Source organism: Diadema antillarum, unplaced genomic scaffold (assembly GCF_040938485.1).
Source record: "Diadema antillarum isolate AM-2024a unplaced genomic scaffold, OU_Dant_1.0 seq00000182_RagTag, whole genome shotgun sequence".
NCBI classification, from domain to species: Eukaryota; Metazoa; Echinodermata; class Echinoidea; order Diadematoida; family Diadematidae; genus Diadema; species Diadema antillarum.
Window position 1 is genome coordinate 2,200,493 of NW_027271249.1, and position 24,393 is coordinate 2,224,885.

General features: G+C 37.7%; 2 protein-coding genes across 2 annotated transcripts; one reads left to right on the forward strand and one right to left on the reverse strand.

Moving 5' to 3' along the window:
- Positions 1–12,177: 12,177 nt before the first annotated feature.
- LOC139728494 (adrenodoxin-like) lies at positions 12,178–17,204 on the reverse strand. The gene is made up of 4 exons (XM_071639433.1): positions 16,851–17,204; positions 15,180–15,292; positions 13,430–13,559; positions 12,178–12,420 (listed from the first exon to the last, which is right to left on the reverse strand). The coding sequence occupies exons 1-4, from the start codon at positions 17,171–17,173 to the stop codon at positions 12,327–12,329; spliced, it is 660 nt and encodes a 219-aa protein (XP_071495534.1). The 5' UTR covers positions 17,174–17,204; the 3' UTR covers positions 12,178–12,326.
- Positions 17,205–17,632: 428 nt separating this feature from the next.
- On the forward strand, positions 17,633–22,547 carry LOC139728532 (radial spoke head protein 3 homolog). Its single transcript, XM_071639468.1, has 7 exons — positions 17,633–17,984; positions 18,801–18,888; positions 19,303–19,590; positions 20,100–20,303; positions 20,752–21,001; positions 21,547–21,701; positions 22,434–22,547. Exons 1-7 carry the CDS (start codon positions 17,887–17,889, stop codon positions 22,545–22,547), a joined length of 1,197 nt encoding a protein of 398 aa, XP_071495569.1. The 5' UTR covers positions 17,633–17,886.
- The last annotated feature ends 1,846 nt before the right edge of the window (positions 22,548–24,393 follow it).

Below are 24,393 nucleotides of genomic sequence, written 5' to 3' on the forward strand. Positions count from 1 at the left end.
TCTCCTTATGACAGAGCGTGTTGAGATGTTGCGTTTTTGTATCATTTTATTCCAAGGCGCTATAGGATGGTTCGACAATAAGAAAAGCAATCTTCGTTTTAGAATAGAGACGTCGACACACTCAGAATGCAGAAATTTAATTCAATAGCTTAACGACAGAAGGCCACACGCAAAACTTCAGTCACCGTGGGTTCTTAAATTTGCAATAAAATTCCGCTCGTGTGCATAGGAAAAATTGCTTTATTATGCGTTTTCTCTTTCTTGGGCTAAGGTTAAACAAACTTTGAAACGATTGTGATTTCCTTAAAATAGTTCGATCCTCGATCATCGGCGAAATGAATTCCTAGTACATTATACCAAGAATCAATTCTTAAGACCGGGGTAACCCCACGGTGGGGTAACCCCACAAAATAGAAACTTGGAGTATATTTAAGGTATTCCATTAATCATGACGCAACAAGGTAGGTTGGTACCAAGAGTTCTAACTAGAATCATGTCTGGTACTCGATTTTGAGAAAATTCTTCGCATTTGGTGACTACAAACTGTCGCATGATATACATGATCATACTGTTTACAATAGAAGTGACAATGTTTTTTTTTTTTTTACCTCAGTCATGTTAAATCGTTATCTTCGAAGGAAAGTTAGAGCTTGTACCGCCATCTCCCCCTTCTCTCTGTGAAATGATCGACCATAATTCAACATATAAAATATATACGATTGAATGGGCGGTATACATGGCAACTCTTGATCGTCAACACCTGTTCGCATTGGCTGGAACTGTGCACATACTTCACGCGCAGGCGCACAGTATACCTTACATCTTTCTCTGCATTCTAGATACTATAATATCGCAAAAACCTACCTTTTTGTGAGCAGCAAACCTGAGCTTAATTCCAAATGAGGCCATAAGCCAGTCAAGCCATGCTTATGCTGACGATCTCCTGCTTGCTCGATGAATTAAATGTACCGTCATTTATGATTTATACAACCAGAAATGCTTTATGATATAATCATGTTGTAGTATTACATGAGATTGTACTTCTGTTTGCTCCTTTGTAATCTATTTATGCTGTGCTTAATTCTCTACAGCAATATAATTGAATTTGGTTTGTCTTGCGAAGCAGAATAAATCCAAACAAACAATATTTCAATAACACCTTCATGGCGTAGAAAATCGCTTATCAGTCTGCAGTAATAACAGACAAATTGAACAACTTATTGGTATTCTGAATAATGGAGATAGACAAAATATGTAGGGAAATTATCACACGCAATGAAACAGATGCTGGTATAATTAAGTTGCTCCAATATCATGTCAACCCTCGGCCCCTATAATGGACGTGTTAACGTCTATATCCTTGCACATTATCGGGTATCGCAAGGGAGAGGGGGGGGGGGGGAGTGTAACAGTTGATAGCTAAGCATAGCCTATCAAGGATGCCATTAACTCACAATAATATGACTGTATCCGCGCCATGTGTGTACGTGTTAGTGTGTGAAGTGACACCAAACACTGACACTGACGGGGCGGGCAGATCTGCCACGACATTAACTGGATACATGATACATTCTAAATCATCCCTATATGACACCGCTTGCATTCGACGCGCACTGCTTGCATTTGACAGATTTCTGAGGAGCATAAATCCACCATCTACCCGGTCCGCGCACCGGCCCCGCCCCTTCCTTCCCCCAGCCCTCCCATTTTCTATTGCCGGGTAAAACATTGGCGCGTGTTCCCGCAATTTAATTGCCCATTTTGTTCGTCGCGTTTACCTATCCTTGGTTACTGCACTTCATCGTCAAACAGGCTGGTCCTCGAACCAGGCCTTGTAGCGGCGGTTAGAAAAAAATAACAGACAAACAACAAGAAGAAAAAATAACAGAATAAAAAATATGGGAATTGCATCACCTAGCCTTCAGCTAGTCGTACTGTGAGTTGAAAGGTGTCATAAGACTTTGACAAGGAATGGTTTTAACTTTTTCGTGAAAGCCTAAGATTTACCCTTTATGTTATTTGAAGAAGTTTCGTTCAACATAAATTCCCTCATCCATGTGAAAAAACAAAACAAAACACGGACATCACAATACCAGCGGAAACGCTAAATCGTACATTGAACAACTTGCCAACGTGGGATTTAAGTTCATAATATTATAAACACGGGGATCTATCCGCCTTTTAAAATAGTATGAAAAACTATATATACAAGCAGGCCGGTGCTCAATCAACGCACGCTATGATGTTCATTCACCAGAGCTATATTTAGAGCACTCGCTGGCGCTCTAAGAGTTCATGCAAGACCATCCTTCCTGGAAAGAGCGTTGTTCAGCAAAATGTGTATTTCAGCAAATCAGTCTTATTGCTGGAACTGGCACTACTTGGCATGAGTTGATCTTCTTATGGTGCATGGTCATGCACTGTCACTACGAGTTCGTCAAGGGGACTCCCGACAAAATAAAAAGAGTACCACAGCATAATAACCATGATAAATTACTTACTATAATGGATAGTAATGGTACATGCTCTGTCATGAACTACATGTAGTCTAAAATGGTAAAGGCCAAGTATGCCATGCGTTTTGATTGGTTAGATTGCATCACGTGATATCATGCGAATATTTCGGTATAGTGCATGGCCGTGCCTTATGCTGCTGATTTTGGCAGATCGGGGGTCTATTGTTTACCCTTTAACAATAATGTTTCATTGATGCACCATAACTGGACGACAGAACTAAAATACTAATAATTATCCCTCTTGCAGTTCTGCGGCCTCGGCGAGACAAACAGGGCTCAGAATGATTTAGTATTTGTCTGTCTATAATCTAGTATAGTGCATGATCGAGCATATATAATTGCAACTACAGTACGCCCTCCAATCACAGATTATTTTATCCCCAATCCATTTGACTGCAGCCCTCGCTCAATGAAGCTGTGATAGACTACTCATGCCTTGCTGTCCCGGCCCTCCCCTCCTCCTTTACCCCCCCCCCCCCCACCCCCTTGTGTCGTGCACATTAGCACGTCGTGTCGGAGTTCATGTACTTTTAGTGATGAGTATTGTGCTTTGTCACTTTCTGTTAAAAAGTAAACTGTGATTTATCTCTTGGTGCAGTGGTATTGTTCTTACTGAGCCTTTAAGGGGCTATTTTTCAAGTAATGTATGGATGTATGCATGCGTACATACATACATACATACATATATACATAGGTAATGTTTTGGTACCTTGCACATTCGTGTGTTTCATTTATCTCTCAACACTACCATCTGTGGTCCCCTAACATACTATAGTAGTCATTTGTTAACAATTTACCACTTAAGATTCACCAAATACTGTATGCCATTGTCCGATAACAAACATTCGTTTGTTAGAATTAGCGATTATTTAGGTAACAGGCTACCGGATTTAAAACCAAAAATAGTTTAATGGTCTCACCGCTTCAGCTAGTAGAGCAATATGTATTTTCACAATACCCTTATCCGCCCCACTCCCAACTTAATGTATACCTCCCAGAGAGATTACATACACTCAATCTCTTTGATGTCTTCCCATTTACTTGGATACTGCAAAGTGCCTCTCAAAACAATAGCTGGCGCACTTCCTTTTAATGATTTTTGTTGGGCCGGTTCTGCTTGAAGACTTTCCAGTGAACTACAAACTACATTGTATATACGCGAAGGCACCGTAAATAATCAACCGTCATCTGACGCTTGGTACAAGTATAAGGGAGTTCACGGTTAGTGCATGTCTCATTTGACCCCTACACCACAGACTCTGAAATAACATGGACATGTGTTGTGATCAAGAATTCCTTCTTGAAGCATGTCATCTTGTATTAAATCAATGTTGAGAAAGTGCATGGAGAGATTATGCTAAACAGTGTTGATGAATGACTTACACCTGTACATTCCAATTTAGTCTGAAACACATACATTGTACTGACATAATTGAGATTCTCGTAGTTTCTCGAGACTTCTTTACATTTCAAAGTCAGTGGCAATTACACAGACATTCTCATTTGACCTTTGTTCTGCACATGCGCAAATCACAACCGTGAACTCCCTCATTGGCTCCAACACGTTGGAAAGTGAAAAGTCACTCCGTGTTAAAATTGCAACCATTTAGTAAAGTAGAATAAAACAGACCAATGACATCTACATTAAAATCAAGCTGGGGCAGAATCAGGTCCTGAAAATTGAAAGTTTCACTTTGTCACGAAATACTGGCCCTGAAAGTCACTTAACATGCAATTCAGACATTGATGGTGTTATGGTCTCTTATGCACAATACTTAAATTTTGTTTTGTTTGCACACAAACCTTCACTATATTTTTGCTTCTTAGACACAACTTCATAAAGAAGAAATTATTTTCATCACATCAAACTGTAGTATAGCGATTGGCTACAGCGATTGGCTACATTAGAAAAGGTTCATCACTGGTTTGATAAAGCCTGATCTTTGTTTTATATATGCTTTGTTTGTTTTTCTGATATAAATGAGACGGTTGTGTGGTGATGATGTTATCATCTCCTTGACAAATTCAAACGATTATCAAATTTGAGTAATACATTATGAAAATATTTATGCATGTAGTATGTAATGGTAATGATAATTATAAATTATGGTGACTGCATGATCTAAAGACAAACCGTCCTTGTCAAGACATAGTTATGAGTTATTCCTTCACACAATGAAGGCAGTTAAACATCATAATCACATTCTTCTTCATAAAGTTTCATTAGAGTTATACCTATAGAAACCAAAAAGCGAAGTTATCATGTTATTCAGTAATAATCTATACCTGGTGAAATATTCTTTGATAGCACGATCCTAGCGAAAGGCAAGTTCGTTAAGATTCTTTAATGTAATTCTGAATAACTTTTCTGGAAACGGCATGTTCATAGCTTATGTCGAAATATTCCCCAAAGTATAGGTAGTATCAGCAAAATTAAAACATGTTTCCCTAAACATGTTTACTTAATTAGCGTTATATTCTACCTTGATTCTATATCTTATCTGAATTATGAATCCGTCCAATAGAGTACTTGCGTGGGGCAACACGTATTCCACAAAGATTGAATTTTACTTATACAAACGAAAAATTATATTATCTGCAAGGTCCCTTCCAGATCACATACAGATATATAATTTCCTGAAAACAAAATTTATAAGATAAATGATTAACGTTTATTTCATTCGGGACAATTCATTCATAAAAATATTTTTTTTTTCTTCAATCACGTTTTGACAATGTTTCAAAACAGCAGCAGCAACAACAACAACAGCAACAGCAACAACAAACCAACAGCTTCAAAGCAAATCCAACCATAAATACCCAACACGTCAAATATTTTACTCTTAACAAGCAGAAACTTTTATAAAATCAATTTATGTCCATTGTGGACCTATGTTCTGGAATTCCCTGTATAATAACATTATGTGCATTCATTTAGGATACTTTTATATTGCAATTAAAGAAATAGTTTTGGTTGAGGTGGGGATTCAGATTTGAAGTTATTGCAAGACAATTAGAAATCGCGTATGAAATATCAAAGAGCATACAATTCTAAGAGCAATTCGAAGTTTATTTGATGAAAATCGGTTTTCAAGTTCAAGTTCAAGTTCAAATTTATTTCGTTTTTCCATAATAAAATAATATATAAACGTAAATCTCACTTTCTTCAGTGACAGAAACAATGCATGTAAAGTTGTACAGAGAAAACAACAATTAATGAAAATTTACAGTAGCGAAACATTGCAATATGTGCTGAGGTAACGAAAGTGAAATTTATTGTCAATATGCACTGTGTGAAAAAACGGAGGGACCCACTAAAAAGACAATGCTTGTAGAGTGTGGGCCCCTCTTGGATTAAAAGATCGATGCAAAAATTGATTGAAAACACCAACAAAGTAGCACAAAAAGTTTGGTACAAAAAGTTTGGCAGCCCACTGAGAGACTGAGAGTTTAAAAACGGCTCAGATATCCACGATCAAAGTTAAACAAAATGGTCCTAATGAAAGGTGGATTCCACCTTCTATTAGAATTTCTTTGTTTCCGGATATCTCAGCCATTTCAAAACCTAATTCTATTAAAAAAAACCTTTGAATATTTCTTAGAATTGTATGCTCTTTCATATTTTATAAGAGGTTATTCTCACTATCTCATGAAAAAAGTTGGAAACCTGAAGCCTCATCTCAGCCCAAACTGTACCATCCCTTTAAATCATTACCAAGAGTATAGTCCCATGCTCATCATCGTTGATGCCAGCTGAAAAAGTGCTACAAAATTAAAGGCATGATTTACCTTTTGAGGAAGACACAAAAACCCAGCATTAGTGCGTTTAAATAGTTCTAAAATGTGAGTTAGGGATAGAAACAACCACTGTATAAATTGGAATCCGTATATTCATGTTAAGTATTGTTAAATACACAAAATGTGAACAATAGTTATAATAAAATGTTTCCAGACTAAACCGTCTACAGTTATGGTTTAATGGAAAAAATACTGATATCTTCTTACATTTTAGGCTCTATTGCAAAAATGTTATATATGGTAGGATGTTTTGCCTTACAACAGACTTACACATATGCATCAAATGTGATATCTTGAACATCTTTAAAATCACTATTCCCAAAGGTAAACAGGACCTTTAACAAATGAACGGAAGCTCTGAACCAACAAGCCCGTACCCAAAGCAACTCTCCGTAGGTGCTACTCCTACAACCCTGAACCTCTACATCGGTCCCGTCCCCTCCACTCTCCCATCATCCTCCTCACATTACCCTTGATCTTAAACTATATCCAAATTCACCCATACATACATGTATATGACACACCTGGTAATATCCTTGTACAAAACTTTGGCCACAAATCGAAGCGAATTACAAAGTACTAAAACCAAATAGTTTAGTATACAACTATATGAACACAAAGACATGCACCACAAAATCAAACGCTTTTTAGAAATTCAGATTTGTCACTTTAAAACTCCTTTAAAACTCTGTAACGTTCATCTTTAGCTACTTTACCCTCACATATATAGATTTGTACTTTCTGCGCTTAACTTTGGGAATATCAGGGGAAAATAACTAATTTCATCTTCAGAGAAGTCACAATCCCAATACAATTTTTCATAAAATGATTTAATGATTTTTGATACCCCATTTGTATCTGTTAATGATTCCTTGTTGTTGTTGTTGTTGTTGTATACCTCCTTAATAACAGTTTTTCTCCTGTTAAGATGCAGTAAATAATCAAAGTATCGTATTTTTCCCTTCTTCAAACCACTCCGCTTTTGACTCCATTCTCAGACCATGACCATGACATCTTGTAGACCATTAAAACAATGCCTATTCTCTCCAATTTAATTTGATAATAATCTTAATGGTGAATTAATCAAATGAGTTTATATCGAATAATGTCCAACTCTAGGTTTTCTATTTTATATCTCTTTCGTTTTGCTTTTTCTTTTGAATAATCAATTACATACCAGCAATATTTCTTATTTTCATCTACAAAGCAGAAAACATCTCTGGTTTTCATTGTTCTTTTAAACCACGTACTTTATCATTTAACGTGTCGGCAAACTGAAGGTCTGCACATAAACTCACACACAGGCACCCACTCAGCCACACACACTCACATACAAACACACAAAATATTGGCATACACGTCATCTATGTCATGTAATTATAATCAACTCATGGAAAAAGAGAGAAAAAAAGCGTTACATTTTCTTGGCTCAAGGATTGCAAATCAAAACACTCCAGATCATTGACAAAGAAAACATCACACGAGCATTTTGTAAACAGCTGTCCATTTCATTGCCAATTTTTGTTTTGTTGAGTACAAAACATATTTATTACCATACCAGTATGGGAAGACACAGTGAACATTAGAGATAGGTCTACTACATCTTTTCTCAAAAGGAGCTTTTACTCTTCCTTCCCATAAAGTTGAAATCCCCGTAAACTTTGAGTTAAAAATCTCCCAAAGGCATACAATCTGTGTCAAGCATTATTATCTAAGCATGAACTACACTTGGTTTAATCATGAAATAAAATAAAATAAGATGATGAAAACAAAATTATACTATTTTTGGGGTAATTTTTCTGCACAGCCATAATTTTCTTACTGGCAGTCCCAGCTCCCGCTTAAAGGAATCATACAGTTTTGGTTGAGACCTAATTTTAGGTTTCTAACATTTCTTGATGAGATGAGAAACCTCTTATGAAATATGAAAGAGCATGTAATTCTATGTGGAATTCCACGTTTATTTGATGAAAATTGGTTTTTAAATGGCTGAGATATCCAAAAAAGAGCGATTCCAATAAAGTGTGGGACCCACACTTTATTACGATCGCTTTGTTTTACTTTGTTTTTGAATGTTTCAGTCATTCAAAGACCCGAGTTTCATCAAATAAACTTTAAATTCCTCTTAAAATGGTATGCTCTGTACTATATCATAAGTGTTTTTTTTTTTGTATCTCGCAAAAAGTTAAAAGCCCAATCCTCATCTCCACCAATACTGTACCATCCCTTTAAACAAAAGAACAGAATGTTTTTAACATGTCTTCAACAAGGTGTGGCAGAAACGTTGCAAATTTTGTATCAACTAATGTCTACTGATATAAAATGCTGAAGAAAATTGTACCACAATCACATTCATATTCACCTCCTCCCAATATTTTCCAGTAAATCATTTCACTGTCATGTCAAGTCATCAATTAGCAGGATAGGATTTGATTTGTGCGTAATACAGTCTAGAAAGAAAGGTCATGCTTACCAATAAGCAATAATTAAAAACGTATACCGTGAAGAATATAATTTCAAGAATTTACTGGGTGGCAAATAATGTTCAGTATTATTTAATCATCTACGTTCATTATTGCACTCATTACTGACTTGCTGTACAGTCATGTTGAATTATTCAAACCGCTGACACAGAATATTCAGGGTTTTTTTTTTTTAAATTCTAGCATAGGTTTGCATAGCTTTTGCAGAAATTAGAACAATTGATATCATGAAGCAAATGATGCTCAAGACATGAGGCCTAACTACACTCATGTACATATAGTAAACGTACACATTATGAACATAAGTATGTATGTTCTTGTTACTATTCTGGTAAAAATTCAGTCCCCAAAAATTATCATCGTTCTGTACACTTTATATACTTTGCTGTTCAGCTATAATGAAATTTCGATCTAATGAAAGAAAGCCCATCCCACGGACTTCGTTATTGATGTAGTGCACTGTTTGATTTTACTGATATTTGCATAAATACTGTCTTCTTTATGGCACAGAAGTGTTGTATTTTGTCTCGAATGTGGGAAATCATTCACTTTTCCTTTGAAAACGGACAATGTTTATTCCTCATATTTTCACTGTAGTTCTTGATTGCAAGTTCAGTAATTCATAAAATTATCCTACAAGCCCCAATATGTGAAATAATATTATACATGTACTCTCAAAATATATGTCATACACAGTATAAACACACATACATATGTATATATGTGTATATGAAATATGTATATCTGTATACTTACAGAATTGAAATATAATTCTAACTATATAACTAATTTATAAAGATATGTGCATACTAGTAATATGACATATATTATGAACAGCAAACACTCTACTGATGCATTCGAAATATAACTAAGGGTCTACAACTTTCTGTTTGGCAGACTCTGATGTCATAAGTGAATTCGATTTTTGTGTCCTTGAATTCTCGATGCATAATATCATTTACTCCTGATATCATTGATTCCAGAGGGCACATCTACTTTTTTTTCTCTTTCTCTTAACTGTAAAGTTCTCCAGGGCCCTGTTTTATGAAGAGTTAAAATTGATTATAAAGTTGATTTCTATGATAAGTCTATGGCAGCCTGTGTGTCACCTAAGAATCAATGTTATCTTTTGATAAAACAGGGCCCTGGCCCCACATTTCCAATAGTGGTATGTGCATACACATACATATTGTATAAAGTACTAAAATGATGATGTCACTGCCTTTTGTTATAGCTTGGGTTGGAACCATGTGTGTGCATAAACACTCAGGCCAGGTGAGGTTGTTTAGAACCAGTTTCCAAGGCGATGCATGGCTGTGACATCATACTTTGGTACTCTATACACATACACATTAGCACTTTCAACATAATTCTGGAGTCCAACAGGCCTTTCAAACTAAACATATCACCTCAACTGCTACATACTGAACATGTTTATCCCACAGAGATGTTTGCATTCAACATAAAATCATGCAACAGAGATTATGACCGTGGAGAGACAAATCATTATATATATGACCAGATATGTACCTATTTGGGACCGCATTTTCTACTATTGATGGGCTTTCCACACCAGGCAAATTGCATGAGGTAATTTGTATGATTTTCATCCTGGGATCTACTCCATCATTACAGACAGAGAAATAAGCAATCAGAAATTACTCAGGTACATGCATTTTTAATTTTCATTTTATTTATTTTTTGTTGTTGTTGTTGCTGCGGTGCAGACATTGGGAAAAGTGAGAGAATATTGAGGACGATATATGTACGCTTTTATTTGAGCTGTCAGACTACAGAACTCTTCTGCTTCAATCACTGTTGTCAAAATGGTGCATGACAGCATGACACAGCAGTGCAGTTTTATTTGACCAAGGCTAACGGTCAAAGGGAAACAGAGTTGTATGAGGACTACTTATGCCATTGGAAGGCATAAAGTCTAGAATAGTGCATGCCTGAGCGTGCACAATTAATCATCCTGACTAATGTGAATTGACAAAACTGACTTAACACATATTTAGCTGTGTAAGAGTTTATGATTACAGTGCAAGACCATGCACTCTATTGGAATCGATGAGTGTCACGTGTGCGAACTCAGCCAGTGAGAAATCATTCAATAAAACACACTATGTATTATTATGAACTACTGTATTTCATGCATTAATCTTGTCTTCCATAGAATGCACAGTAATTATTCACTGGAAGAAAAAAAAATCAGATATATTCAACAATGGATCATGTATATTTAAGAAATAGATCATGGACATTTATGACATAAAGGACAAATCGTCGGTCTTATGCCAGAAGAGCCTTAAAACTCTTCCACTATTATGCCAAAAGGCCCTTAACACTATAGACTTTGTACAAGTACTTTTAGTGCCCTTTTGGCATAACAGGGGAAGTTCTTTAAGGCCCTTTTGGCACAAGGCCGACAAAATGATAAAAGTATAGTAAATATCAAATCACTTAATGCAACGTTTCCAAAACACATAGCCCCCTTGGTTGTGTGACTACATTGTAACGTGAACAGTAATCCTGTTTTGTTTTGATGAAGATGTTTCCTTTGCTCCACAGTATTTTTTTTGGGAAAAAATATCAACTCTTTTTTTTCCCCCACAAGATTGCTCGAGATATGCTACAGACATGACTTCTCATTCATATTCAAAAGTATGCTGCACTCAAATGCAGGCAACAGCAAAACTTCAATACCGTATCTGTCGTTTTTGTTTTTTGATTTTTTTTGTTAAAGGGATGGTATATAGTATTGGTAGAGATGAGGATAGGGCTCTTAACTTTTTGTGAAATACCTAGAAATCACTTATGAAATAGTACAGAGCATACCATTCTTAGAGGAATTCGAAGTTTATGTGATGAAAATCGGTTTTGGAATGGCTGAGACATCCAAAAACAAAGTAAAACAAAACGATGGTAATAAAGGGTGGGTCCCAGCTTTTATTAGGATTGCTCTGTTTGGATATCTCAGCTATTTTAAAACCAATTTTCATCAAATAAACATTAAATTCCTCTTGGAATTAAATGTTCTTTCACATTTCATAAGAGGTTTCTCATTATCTCACCAAAAATGTTAGAATCCTGAAGTACGGTCTCAAACAAAACTATACGATCCCTTTAACCCGCGCTTTCCCATACCTTCAAATTTTTCCTCACTCTTGTTGGGCTACAATAAAGGATATAAAACATGTATATGTATGTATATATTCATAATTATATGCAGCATGCAATTGTTCATTAATACTAGAAGATTGTTACTGCATATTAGAACTTTGCTGGAGAGGACACGGGTGTGAGCTAATGGCCTTATTCAAGACAGTCCGTGTGATAGGAATGAGAAAGAGGGGTAAACAAGTTTTTATTTTCCTACTCCCATCAGGCCTGCCAGCAGCATCTAGACTTCCACTGGCCAGCTACCCCCATGCATGTCCACCAAAAAGCTTTGCTTCATCTTCGCAATCCAAAATGCTGCAAGTTCCAGATTAATAGCGAACCCTTAGTCCGTCAGCTGCCACTGGAGTCATACATCTCTAGCATCGCTGACTCCTTCTGGCACCACAACCTCCATGTTGTCCATCTCCTTGGTCAGGGTGATTTGGCAGCCAAGGCGGGATCTGCCATGATGGAAACAGACAAGCATGTAGAGAGAACACATCTGATCAACTACAAATGCAACAAGCATTATTTGTTCCTCCTGTTGAAAACAACTGATATTGATATATGGCTGAATACATAAACTGCCCTTAAATACTGGGTCACACAAACATTGTAAAATTCAACAAAAAAAGAAAGAAAGAAAACAGAAAACACACTCCTAATTTCCAACACTAGAGTTTCCCTAAAATCAAAAGTGCACATTGCTATAAAATATGCTACTTCATGCTGGTACTCCATCAAATCCTCTCCAATCCACCAAAGGGGGAAATGGTGTGAGAGCCCCATACTTTAAACTGGCAAGTGCTCATTCATATTACGCTCCCCCAGGGTGAGATCTAGTTGTCCTGGGCTAGCAGACAAGTGGATTTAAAGCACCTTGTGGTATTACATACCACACAAAGAATGACAGGCCTCTAACAGTCATATGAAAGATATTTCTCCAATCCACCAAAGGGGGAAATGGTGTGAGAGCCCCATACTTTAAACCGGCAAGTGCTCATTCATATTACTTTCCCCCAGGGTGAGATCTAGTTGTCCTGGGCTAGCAGACAAGTGGGTTTGAAGCACCTTGTGGTATTAAATACCACACAAAAAAATGACAGGCCTCAAAGAGTCATAGGACCAATGAAGATTTTCTGACTTAATGTTGGTTTGGTTTGGTTTATTTCTGCTGCCAACCACATAAAATTTCATCATAAATTTCAAAGACACAAAGAATACAGATGTACTGTAAAACGAGGAATGTTCGTGTGCATTTTAATTTTGCGAATTTTGCAAGAGCTGAGATTCGCGGAAGTAAAATACACACTAAATATCTTGTCTACACCATTATACTTTGAATGCTAGAGGCAACTCGCAAAAATTTCATGCTGCAAATAAGGCCGTCGGCTCCCATTTGTAAAAATTTCATGCAGAGAGAGAAACAGAGAGACTGAGAGAGCAATTTCTGACTGGAGTTGAGCTTACGTGTCTTCAAGGCCGTAAGCAAGGTCTAGCATATCCTCCTCCTCATCCAACTTCTCCGGTAGCTGCTCGTAGATTTCCTCTGGAAATACAAGGTGGCAAGTGGAACAGGCTAACGTCCCTTCACATGCACCTGGACAAAAAGGAAGACACAAACTCAACACATTTAGATCACTGTACATTTCTTTCCTGCTCCAGCTGATACTAACATAACACATCTGGGTTACGCCACGGCCACTTGTCATATATCACGGACGACTACTGTCATTAAAACAAAGTCCTCGAGACCAGCAGCTTTCTTTTGTGTGTTGAAATTTTGTTGCTACCAAAGGGATTTTTGCATCACAGACTTCAATAATAATCATTTTTAGGCCTGAATTTTATAACTTAATTGTGTCTAATTTTTTTTTCTTTAATAATCGTCTTCATTATGAAAAAAAGGAGAATAAAAGAAAACATATTGTTCCGAGTGTGATAAAAATCATACATCAAAAGAGTTTAAAGGACAAGTCCACCTTCACATACATGTGGATTGAGTGAATGCAGCAATATTATTAGAACACATCAGTGGAAGTTTGGGGAAAATCGGACAATCTGTTCACAAGTTATGAATTTTTAAAGTATCTGCGCAGTCACTGGTGGATGAGAAGACTTCTACAGTGTATGATGTCACATGTGTACAATGATATAAGGAAAATATAAAGAGAATTTCACAAAATTTCATTTTTTGAAAAAAGTTCCCATTTCCTTGACTTGTCAATGATGTATGTTAAGGGTAATATTATTCCGCCTGCCTTCTGAAAGAAGCAAGTCAAGCGTTCTTTTATTATGCGAGAAAAGTGAAAATATGTTGAATCTTCTTTATGTTTTCTTTATATCGTTGTACGCATGTGACATCACAAGCTATAGTAGTCTTTTCATCCAGAAGTGACTGAGCAGAAACTTCAAAAATTCATAACTTTTGAACGGGTTGTCCAATTTTCCTCAAATTCTCACGGATGTGTTCTACTAATATTGCTGCATTCACGTAATCCACATGTCTATGAAGGTGGACTTGTCCTTTAAGAGGTATTTAGTGGGACACTTTAGCAGGTAGCAGGCTCCAGAATGAAATAAACAGAAGGAAAAAATAGACTCCTGTTTGGCTTCAGAGTGAGAATTTTATCCTATAGGCATTTCTGAAGCCTGAAGCTGAAGCTGTCTACCTTTGCTGATCAATAACATACATGTACTGATTCCCTGCAATATCATTCTGACTGTCAAGAAATCATCTTTTTCAGTTGAAATACTGAAAAATCACACATTTTAAGACTACACAATCAAATGAGCACTACATTAGATATATTTGTCATGTCTATTAATCATACATATTTTATTTTAGATAAAGAAAAACATTTAGCTCCGCAAACGAATATACCATGGTACTGCTGAATCTGGATAAAGGTATATTACGTAAAGGCCATACGGCAAATGTATCTGGTGAAAATGCTTGTATTAATCTAAGTTGTTTTGTTTTTTTGAGAAACAATGCCAAGCACTTAGGCATGACATATTGAGTGAAATACATGAGGCACAGTACACAATACACAATAGATACTGGACTGCAGGCAATCATAGTTACCTTCAATAGCTTTTGGCTCAGGTAATCTTCTACCAAAAGAACTCAAGCAAAATGAATGTGGCTACAGGAAGTAGGTGAGGTAAGTGTCAACTTACAAAGCCAACTTTACAAGAAAACAAAAGGTTCACTCACCAAAACCGTCTATATCCACATCATTGTCTATTACTGTGTCTAGGAGTGTTTCACCAACCTTGGCCTTCACTGATAACCTCTCTCCATCCTGCTTCATGAAATGTACCGTAATTCTGAAACATGGAAAGAAAACCCAACAAAAAAAAAGAAAATTTTAACATTTAAGTATAGATACTCATTCATAAAGTAAAATACCAATTTCTGTTATAGTGTGCATCCTTTTCAATTATTTTTGCCATTAAGTCCCCATAGATAGATCTGATGAGGATTCATGACACAATGAACAGATCTGGGCCCCCATTTCATATAAAGTTGTATGATAACAACTCTTGCTGGAATGACAATTGTCATGGTAATGACAAGAATCCAGCTTCCTGATTGGCTGTTGCTATTGGAAGTTGCCATTCCAGCAAGAGTTGCAATCCTAACATCTTTTATGAAATGGGGCAATGATCGACCCTTTGAGGATTGCACAATTGTTATTAGCACGTAGCATTTAGTTTTTGTGCATGCAAACTACCAAACCACTCACCTGCTAGAGAGTATTTCAATGAAACTTTGAAAATTATCATTAATCAACTTTACCTGTGGCAGATATATCCTAATGCATGAAATGATTATTATCTGGGTTATATTTGTGCATGTCATGAGATTTCAGGTTGCATAGATTTGGGCAATTCCAGAGTTACGGACATTGCATTTGGATGATTTTTTGGTGACTTTGTGGGTTTATTTCAACAACTCAGAGTAATCATTCCGAATCTACTCATGGTTTATTCTAACCCAGACCAGCCATACTGAAATGTTAATATAGTCTGAGTTTTGATTAGTAAGGACAAATAATTCAGTAGATATTACACAAAATGCTTGCCATTACGGAGATTACATTTTTAATTCAGTAGCAATTGGTCTTGGAGACTTGATTCTTGAAGCATTCACCCAGCTCTTTTACACTATTACAGATCACAATGATAACGTAAGTGCCTGACAAATGAGCGCATAAAAAACAAAGAACAAACTTTATAAATTTATTTGAGTTGAGTCTAGAGTTGAGCACTCAGCTGAGAGGACAGAGGTGCTCCATGCTGGCCTCAACTGCATCCCATCTCCATCATCCACAAACCACATAATCGTGATCATAGATCTACACTTTAATAAGCTCTGTTGTATTTGGTAGAGATGAGAATTGGGCTTTTAACTTTTTGCGAGATACCATTACCAAGAAAACACTTATGATATAGTACAGAGCATACCATTTTAAGAGGAATTCAGAGTTTATTTGATGAAAATCGGGTTTGGAATGACTGAAACATCCAAAAACAAAGTAAAACAAAGCGATCGTAATAAAGTGTGGGTCCCACACTTTATTAGAATCGCTCTTTTTTGGATATCTCAGCCATTTCAAAACCAATTTTCATCAAATAAACATTGAATTCCTTAAAGAATTACATGCTCTTTCATATTTCAAAAGAGGTTTCTCATTATATCACCAAAAAATGTTGAAAACCTGAAATTAGGTCTCAACCAAAACTGTACGATCCCTTTAACATTCATAAGTCAAAGACAAAGTGGACGTTATGCGATTGTTACGTCAGACATCTCTTCTAACGTTACATGTCATCAAAAATTGAAAAAGCCTTTGAAATTTGTGATTCGTATACATGTACTCACTCTTCTTTCTTCGTTCGTAACTGGGTGGAACTGAAAACTCTGCTTTGAAAATCTATTGGCAATGGCATGAATGAGTGTCCCGTGCGACTGGCAGTAGGATAAGTGGCATTCTTCGTCGTGTCCCTAATGAGCAATTTCATACCAGTCCCACTCGAACAAATTTGTGTGTGTAATCTTCTTCTGTCTTCGGAGATCCTGGAAAATGAGATGGGTTGTTTCAGCTGAGCTGCCCTTGGAATCAAATCCTGGCAAATACAAGGCGGAAGCCTATCATGGATGTTCGGTCTTCCTGCTATCCTATAGAATGATCTCAATGGAAGCATTTTGAAATATTTGCGGATTGTACCGTGCTAGGTAATGTTGAGTCGATAGATGGGTGAAACGTGAGCAAGTTCATTGACCTTATCTTTCACACAGAGCGCCAGCTACGTTGACTTGAATGAAAGGACCAGCTACGTGAGTGTTGCTATGGCTGCAATATTTACTCCCATTGAATTATGCTAAATGCGACTGCTCCAGAATCGTCATCCGCGTATAGAATAAAGTGCTGTATTATTTTGCAAAAATCCTCTACATTTGAGAATAAATTCACTTGAAAATACTTTTGGGAATAAAACATTGAAACAAATACTCTTCACTTATATTTTAGTATTCTATTTATTGAAACAGTGAAAAAGCGAAGTGATATTTGGGTCATATCCCTAGTTACACGGCTCGGTTGCGAACCCAAACAACGCGTGTAGTGCAGTGGTCCCATGTACACTGTTAGTGCCTAGCTACTCTGTGTGTATTTATTGTGCCGCCACACTGTCAGTTTGTAGTGGGATCGTCGCCGGGCAGTTACACGCGTATTTTCGTAGGTGCGATCAGACCGTGGATACGAGTGAAAAGGACCAGGAATAGCATCTTGACAAGGACGGGACTGCATATTATTTTGCGATTTTACATTTCGAAATAACATAAACATTGCTGTAGGAGTCTCCAAAGGGGACTATTTAACTATTTCAGTAGCGATAACGAGGATATTTCGTTCAAGATGACGACGGTCTTACCGCAAAAGAGTGGAACGTATACGTTCGCAAGTCAGCCGCGAGCCGTTCCTCAAAGGAAAAAATACAGAGATCCACTGGCACAGTAAGTAACTCAACTGCCTTAAAATTACTGAACCATAATCCAAATAGATTCTAGATCTGTTTTATGGACGACACCAAAGTAAATGAATGTTTCTAAAGTTTAGCGGTCCGCCCAATTTTTAATCAGTTCAAGGTTGGAAATTAGGCGGTAGGCCAATCTCGAATATATTTTCAGTCGACCAGCTGAAATTGGAACAACCAAGGCAAAGGGGAAGGAGGTAGAGTTGCTCTACGAACAACTGAGCTAAGAGATAACTGAACTACTGATAATTTAAAGATAATTTACTCTGAAAAATAGTGGTCTGTGTGATGTAGATTCAGTTAATGTAACGTTAACGTTAGAGTATTCCTACGATTGTAGAAAAGTACAGAAAGGGGTCTAATAATATGTCCCAGACTCCAGGCAGAGTAGTAAGTTTACACTAACAGTTAGACTATTCCCTATCTATACACAAAGGCGTAACAGTTACACAGATTAACAGTTCTAGTAGGAGGCTCCCTAATCAATGTCACAGCATGTTCAAAATTTTGTGTACAAACTTTGTTACAGTTGTTTGCTCACTTTGATCATGCTGATGAAGTTGCTGATAGAGGAATGTATCGTAGTTATGGGTAAACTCGGCATAGCGAGTAAACTCGGCCCCCAGCGCGCACATTTTAGATAGTTGTAACGTGCGCGCTGGGGGCCGAGTTTACCCGCTATGCCGAGTTTACCCATAACTACAGTAATTGCTGTTTTTCTTCTTTTGCAGATCTTCGAAATTGGCTGTCTTGGAAATCTGTTTCATTGAACTCATGTTTTCTTTTTTGCCTACAGAAATCCTGAACCAGTTCCCATTGGCAATATTATGTACGACAGAAGGATCGTCAGGGGAAACACATATGCACAACACACCCTTCCAGCTGTAAGTTCTGAGTGTACTTTCAGGAAACCATTTAGAAAAAAAAAACCCAACTTTTTAAACAAATCTTTCACAAAGGGTTATCATTTGAACTTTTGAAGATAATGCAAAAGCCAAGACAGTGAATACTAGTAAATGCAATGAACCATATTACTTTCCAGAAGCATGCATTTCATTAAGGATAATTATATTGATAAAGTTTGTTTTCTACCTTTTGAACATACTTTTTTTTTCTCTCTCCATGATATAGAAGGCATGCTATACATCTCGGGGTATGGAAAAGTGATCCCAGTGCATTGAGTAATGTGATTTTATCTGACTATTTCAGTGTCTGATTTTGATATCAGCGCTGCACTTGATTGGTTGAGAACTGTGTTTTTAGAACAAAAGTATGTTTGTTTTTTTTTACCATTCCAGACAGCTCAGCCAGACCCTATTGAAATCCAAAGGCAGCAAGAAATTAGGAGACGTAAGATAGCCGCCAAGCGTGCCAAGGACCAGCTCAGACCGAGGTCACCAGAGCCAGTGGAGGGCCGCAAGCACATCGATGTCCAGACTGAACTCTATCTGGAGGAGCTGAGCGACAGAGTGGAGGAGGCTGACGTTGAATGCCAGACAGATGCCTTTCTCGATAGACCACCGACGCCGCTGTTCGTCCCAGCAAAGACGGGCATGGACGTGGCCACACAAATCTATGAAGGAGATGTGAGTGTCTACATCATGCTAGCACATAGCATTCTTGACTTACAGAGTTAATAAGTTTTGAAAAAAAACCCCAGAACATCAGAATATAAATTCTTCAGAGATTGGTGCGGATGGAAGTAGACTTTACCTCTTTGACAAGTTCCCTCTCAGCAAAAGAATTTTTCAGTGTGTATTTTCTCTATTTTTCTCTTTTGTAATTAAAGAAAAAAGTGTGGTTTTTGTCAGTGACTACCAGATTCCCCCCTCCCCCCAGTCTGACTGAGATAACTTTTGATATTGAGAAAGAGTGGCAAGGGACTTGAGTGTCCAAAATATGATTCTAAAATGGCATTCTTTGATTGTATGGTAAAGGGCAAAATTTTCTAACAGCATGCTGGTGTTTTCACAATACTCTGTGAACCAAAGTCTATCAGATACCACCTTTTGTTTGTGACTTTTCACTGTGATTGTCATATTTAGAACCATACTCTAATCAATTGACTATTTCTGTTCTCTTCCTTGTTGAACAGCTATTTGACTTTGACATTGAGGTGAAGCCCATCCTTGAGGTCCTAGTCGGGAAGACAGTGGAGCAGGCCTTACTGGAGGTCATGGAGGAGGAAGAGCTTGCCAACCTGCGGGCACAGCAACGGGCCTTTGAGGAGCTTAGGAATGCTGAGCTGGTGGAGACACAGAGGTTAGAAGAGCAAGAGAGGCGGCATAGAGAAGAGAAGGTGAGCTCTCAGACCAGGCTCCACTGTTTCTATCTTTTGTTCCATGTCTCCATGGAACAAAAGTTTGCTAGTGTGAGCGATTTGCTTCATTTTGTCAACGAAGGTATATCCTTCAAATGTAAGCTTTGATGGGGGTATGTTCATTTGCATTGGCAGTACAAGTGTATTCCTGTAGTACATGTCATCACCCGAGCAGTGATTGCGTTGCATTTTTGCTAGAGAAGTAAACCCTGTTATAGCGAGATGTTCGAGGCGGCAAGAATTTTCTTGTGTAACAATAACTTGCTAAAACAGACAAAGTGAGTAAGTGAAATGATAATTTTACTAGACAAATCCTCTAATCTTGATGTATCAGTGTTTGCCAGATAGAGGTTCACCTATACAAATGGTTTTACTTTGTGCAAACTCAAGTCTCATGCATGTGCATTGTTGCTCTTTGATCTTCCAGGAGAGGCGAATGAAGCAGCAGCGAGAGGTTCTCAAGAAGGAGAAGGAGACAGCAGAGAAGATTGCAGCGAGAGCGTTTGCTCAGAGCTACCTGGCCGACCTCATCCCGTCAGTCTTTGGCACACTCAACGACAACGGCTACTTCTACGACCCTGTGGAGAGGGACGTGGAACTGGGATTCATGCCCTGGCTCATGGATGAGGTTGAAAAGTGCATCGACAAGTCCGTCCTGGGCAGGACAGTACTAGATGGTGAGTTTTCAGAAGTTGCACCCTCTGCAAGTAGAGATGATCAGCTCATGTCCCCTAGACTGTGTTTTGTCAGTAGTGATTTCCCTGTGCTGTGCAAAATTGTAGTAGTTGTCATATGAAAATTGCACAAAAGAATATCAATGCTGAGCAGTTTTGAATAGAAACTGATAATTCGGCTTTTCTTGGAAGGTGTAACATAGTTTGTGATGAGTTCGTGTAGAATGTATGAGTTGTAAACCCTTGTTAACTCCTAAAAACAAAGGGCAAATTTTACAGTGCTTTGTGAGAATTATTCATAAATTTCAAATTGTTAAGTATACAGTCAAAGCTTTGTATAAAACATTCGTAGAGTGGCAGCCAGCTCCCCCCACATTATTGTATTGCAGTGGAGAGGACTTAAAACAACTACCTACTCTGAACTAGCAATGATAAGCGGCTGAAAGTTGTGGTCACTATGGAGAAACTTTCCTGTGAAATGTGTCACATTTGTGTGCTTGTTTTGTTCAAAGACAAACTAATGTTTTGTTTCTCCCTGTTGCGTCCAGGCATTGTCCGAGATGTGGTCAAGGAGAGGATGGCCGCCTTCTTCAAGCTTGAAGAGTCTGCTCAGACCAACATTGAACTCATTGCTGAGGCTGCTCAGCAAATCCTGGAAGAGCAGATGAACAACGGCGAGAGCCAGGAACCTGCAGCTGAAGAGGTGAGGATGCTAGCTGTGATGCCAATTTTATTCAAATTAGACATTCTTGCATTGAGTAGTTTTTAATTGCAGCTAATTGACAAATAGCCCTTCGTTGATATGAATAAGTATCCACCCGAATATGTGCGTATTTTTTTTTTTTTTTTTGTCATAGCTGCTACTCAAACACTGGATAATCTGTGTTTAACTATGTTGATGAAAGGAAATTTGGCGATTTTCAATAGATGCCCTTTTTGTTCTGTAGTCTTGAAAGCTAACATTGTATTGGCCAAATATTAGTAGCCACCATAGTTTGTGAAATGTTACTGATTGTCTCTTCCAGTACCTTGTCGTTATCAAATATGAATTCTTCACAAATTCTGTAACGAAATACAAGTTGTAGATGAATTATACCATGCTCATCTCGAGTAATGATTGATGTAGTTAATGTCACGGTAGAATTATATCTTATGAATTCTTATCTAGACAACCCTTGCTGGTTAGAATAACTGATAGGTTTTGATGGCTTTCATGTACTTGGTGTCTTGTGAATCAGTGGTCTAAGTTTGGCGTAATTGCCTGTAGGAGCATGACTTTTTTGTATTCCACTTTGCTTCATCACAGTAGGTATTTAGACTAGCATAAAAAAAAGGAAATGCCATGGTCTTGATGGAATCTGATAGTATGTACTCCAGTGAGGTGATGTAAAACTGTGTGAATATCAAATTTATGAATTCCTTTCTGTCCCACCAGGCACCACAAGAAGCTGCCCCAGAAGCGGCAGAGAGCAGGCCAGAGACAGCACCAGACCAGGCACAAGAGGAGGAGGGGGAGGAGGCTGAAGGGGATGGTGACGAAGCAGAATAGAAAGCTGGAGCACTGCAATGCCCTCACCCAACATTTAAACTCAGCAACTAAAAGAACTCTGCAAACAGAGCTGTGGATTAATGCATTAGTTGAAACAATCTATTGATGTCACGCACTGCCAGCACAACTGCTTGCTTCGAAGAGATGAGTGAAGACAGTTATAGAAGAATGTAAACACAACACACTATCAACAGCATCGTCAGCAGTGTTGATGTCTTACCTCATTATTCAAAGTACTTGTATTTTGCAGCGGAATAGTACATGCTTGTGAATTTCTGGCGAAGTGTACGATTGATGACAAGTTACCCATGCTGGAATTGAGGAATGATATTAAGCTTGGTATATTCTAATATTTGCAATTCTCCCTAGAACATAATGGAGAGGAATTGAGCATAGTGCAAGGTGGTCAGTGAACGTAAGAAAAGTACTAGTATGCCATATTTTGTGTTCAGTTGGCTTACACAATTCCAGGAGGGTATCGCTGGAGAGGTGACATGTCATTCCACACAGTGGAAAGCTGTTCGCCTGCACACATGTCGTCGTTATGTGGCACTAGGTGTAATTGTAAATAGAAACTGTGATTGTTCCTACATCATGATCTATTGTCTGCGAGGAATGACATTGTTGATCTCAATTTGTTGACACCTTGAAAGTTTACTGTTGATTGGAGGGTGGTAGAAAACTTGTTCAGTGGGGTTCCCCCTCCTTGGGATCCATCATGTTTGCGTGGAACATTAAGTGGCAAATTTGAAAATACACTCTTCAGCCATCTCGGATTTTATTCATTTTGACTTGGAGAGATGTTCATTTAATGAGATTAGGGTGACTGGAATATGCAGCCATGACTGAAAACGACAACTGAGAGTAGTAGAGAGTTTGTGAAACTGCTATTCACAAAACATTCAGTGTTATGGCACAAGATGTCTTAATGTTGAAAGACGTTAATCAAATGGTAAATTCCTGTATGCTAGACTTGCATTGTCATTTGCATAGAATGTTTTTGCTCCCTAGCAGCGGTCTATTGCATCATAATTGTAGTCAAGAAACCTGGCGATGCATGTGGATTTGAATTTTCAATGCTTCAGAAAAACCAAATTAGCTATCTCATTGTATGGGTACAAAGTTCTTCCTGTTTTGAGTTTCAGATATCTATATCAGATTTTATTGCACACTTTCTTCAAACTGAACAAAACAGATTGTTACATCATATTCACACAAAATGTGTATTGTATTTTCATTGTGTTAAACAATTATTATATTATGTATATTTGTAGTAAATGTTAAAATTAAAAGTATATTGTACACACAATGTTGAATTTGTGGAGTTTCTTTCTTTGGATATATATGTCCAGGTATGTGTGTCTGTGTTTGTTTATGCGGATGAAACAAAAATTTCAACACAGCGCATATCTACCTGGCAGTCAGGGAGAGTGAATTTGCTCTTCAATATTTTCTATTTACATGCAGTTATCTATCTGTCAGATTACTTGGGCCTGCTATTGCAATGGAGATTATTGTGTGGTGTGCTGTATACATGCACCATTCATAAAGTAAAAAATTGCAAGCTCTCACACTGTGACAAGCATATTCCAGTTAGAATTCAGGCTTTCAAAATAGCGAGCACCAGCTGAATGGAGCACACGAGAATGACATACACGCATACACACACACACCAAGTATGCATTTGACGCCATCTTGCACACATCTTAAAGCCCAAACAAAGTTCTGGTACGCCTGCAAAAGTGATAAAATTTCGCTCCCAAATGTGAACGTATGCTTAGGAAATGTGCAGGATAACGATGTTATAACAAGATATTTGATGGGTAACGACGAAAATGCGAAATAT

Bases quoted from the DNA above. Each gene is read 5' to 3' on its own strand.
- LOC139728494 (XM_071639433.1), bottom strand. From the start codon at position 17,173: ATGCTTCCATTGAGATCATTCTATAGGATAGCAGGAAGACCGAACATC. The intron at 15,293-16,850 runs GTGAGTACATGT...TCCATGTTTCAG, and splicing joins TTACGAACGAAGAAAGAAGA to AATTACGGTACATTTCATGA. The intron at 12,421-13,429 runs GTAAGCTCAACT...CCATCATGGCAG, and splicing joins GCTTACGGCCTTGAAGACAC to ATCCCGCCTTGGCTGCCAAA.
- LOC139728532 (XM_071639468.1), top strand. From the start codon at position 17,887: ATGACGACGGTCTTACCGCAAAAGAGTGGAACGTATACGTTCGCAAGT. The intron at 17,985-18,800 runs GTAAGTAACTCA...TTTTGCCTACAG, and splicing joins TACAGAGATCCACTGGCACA to AAATCCTGAACCAGTTCCCA. The intron at 21,702-22,433 runs GTGAGGATGCTA...CTGTCCCACCAG, and splicing joins AGGAACCTGCAGCTGAAGAG to GCACCACAAGAAGCTGCCCC.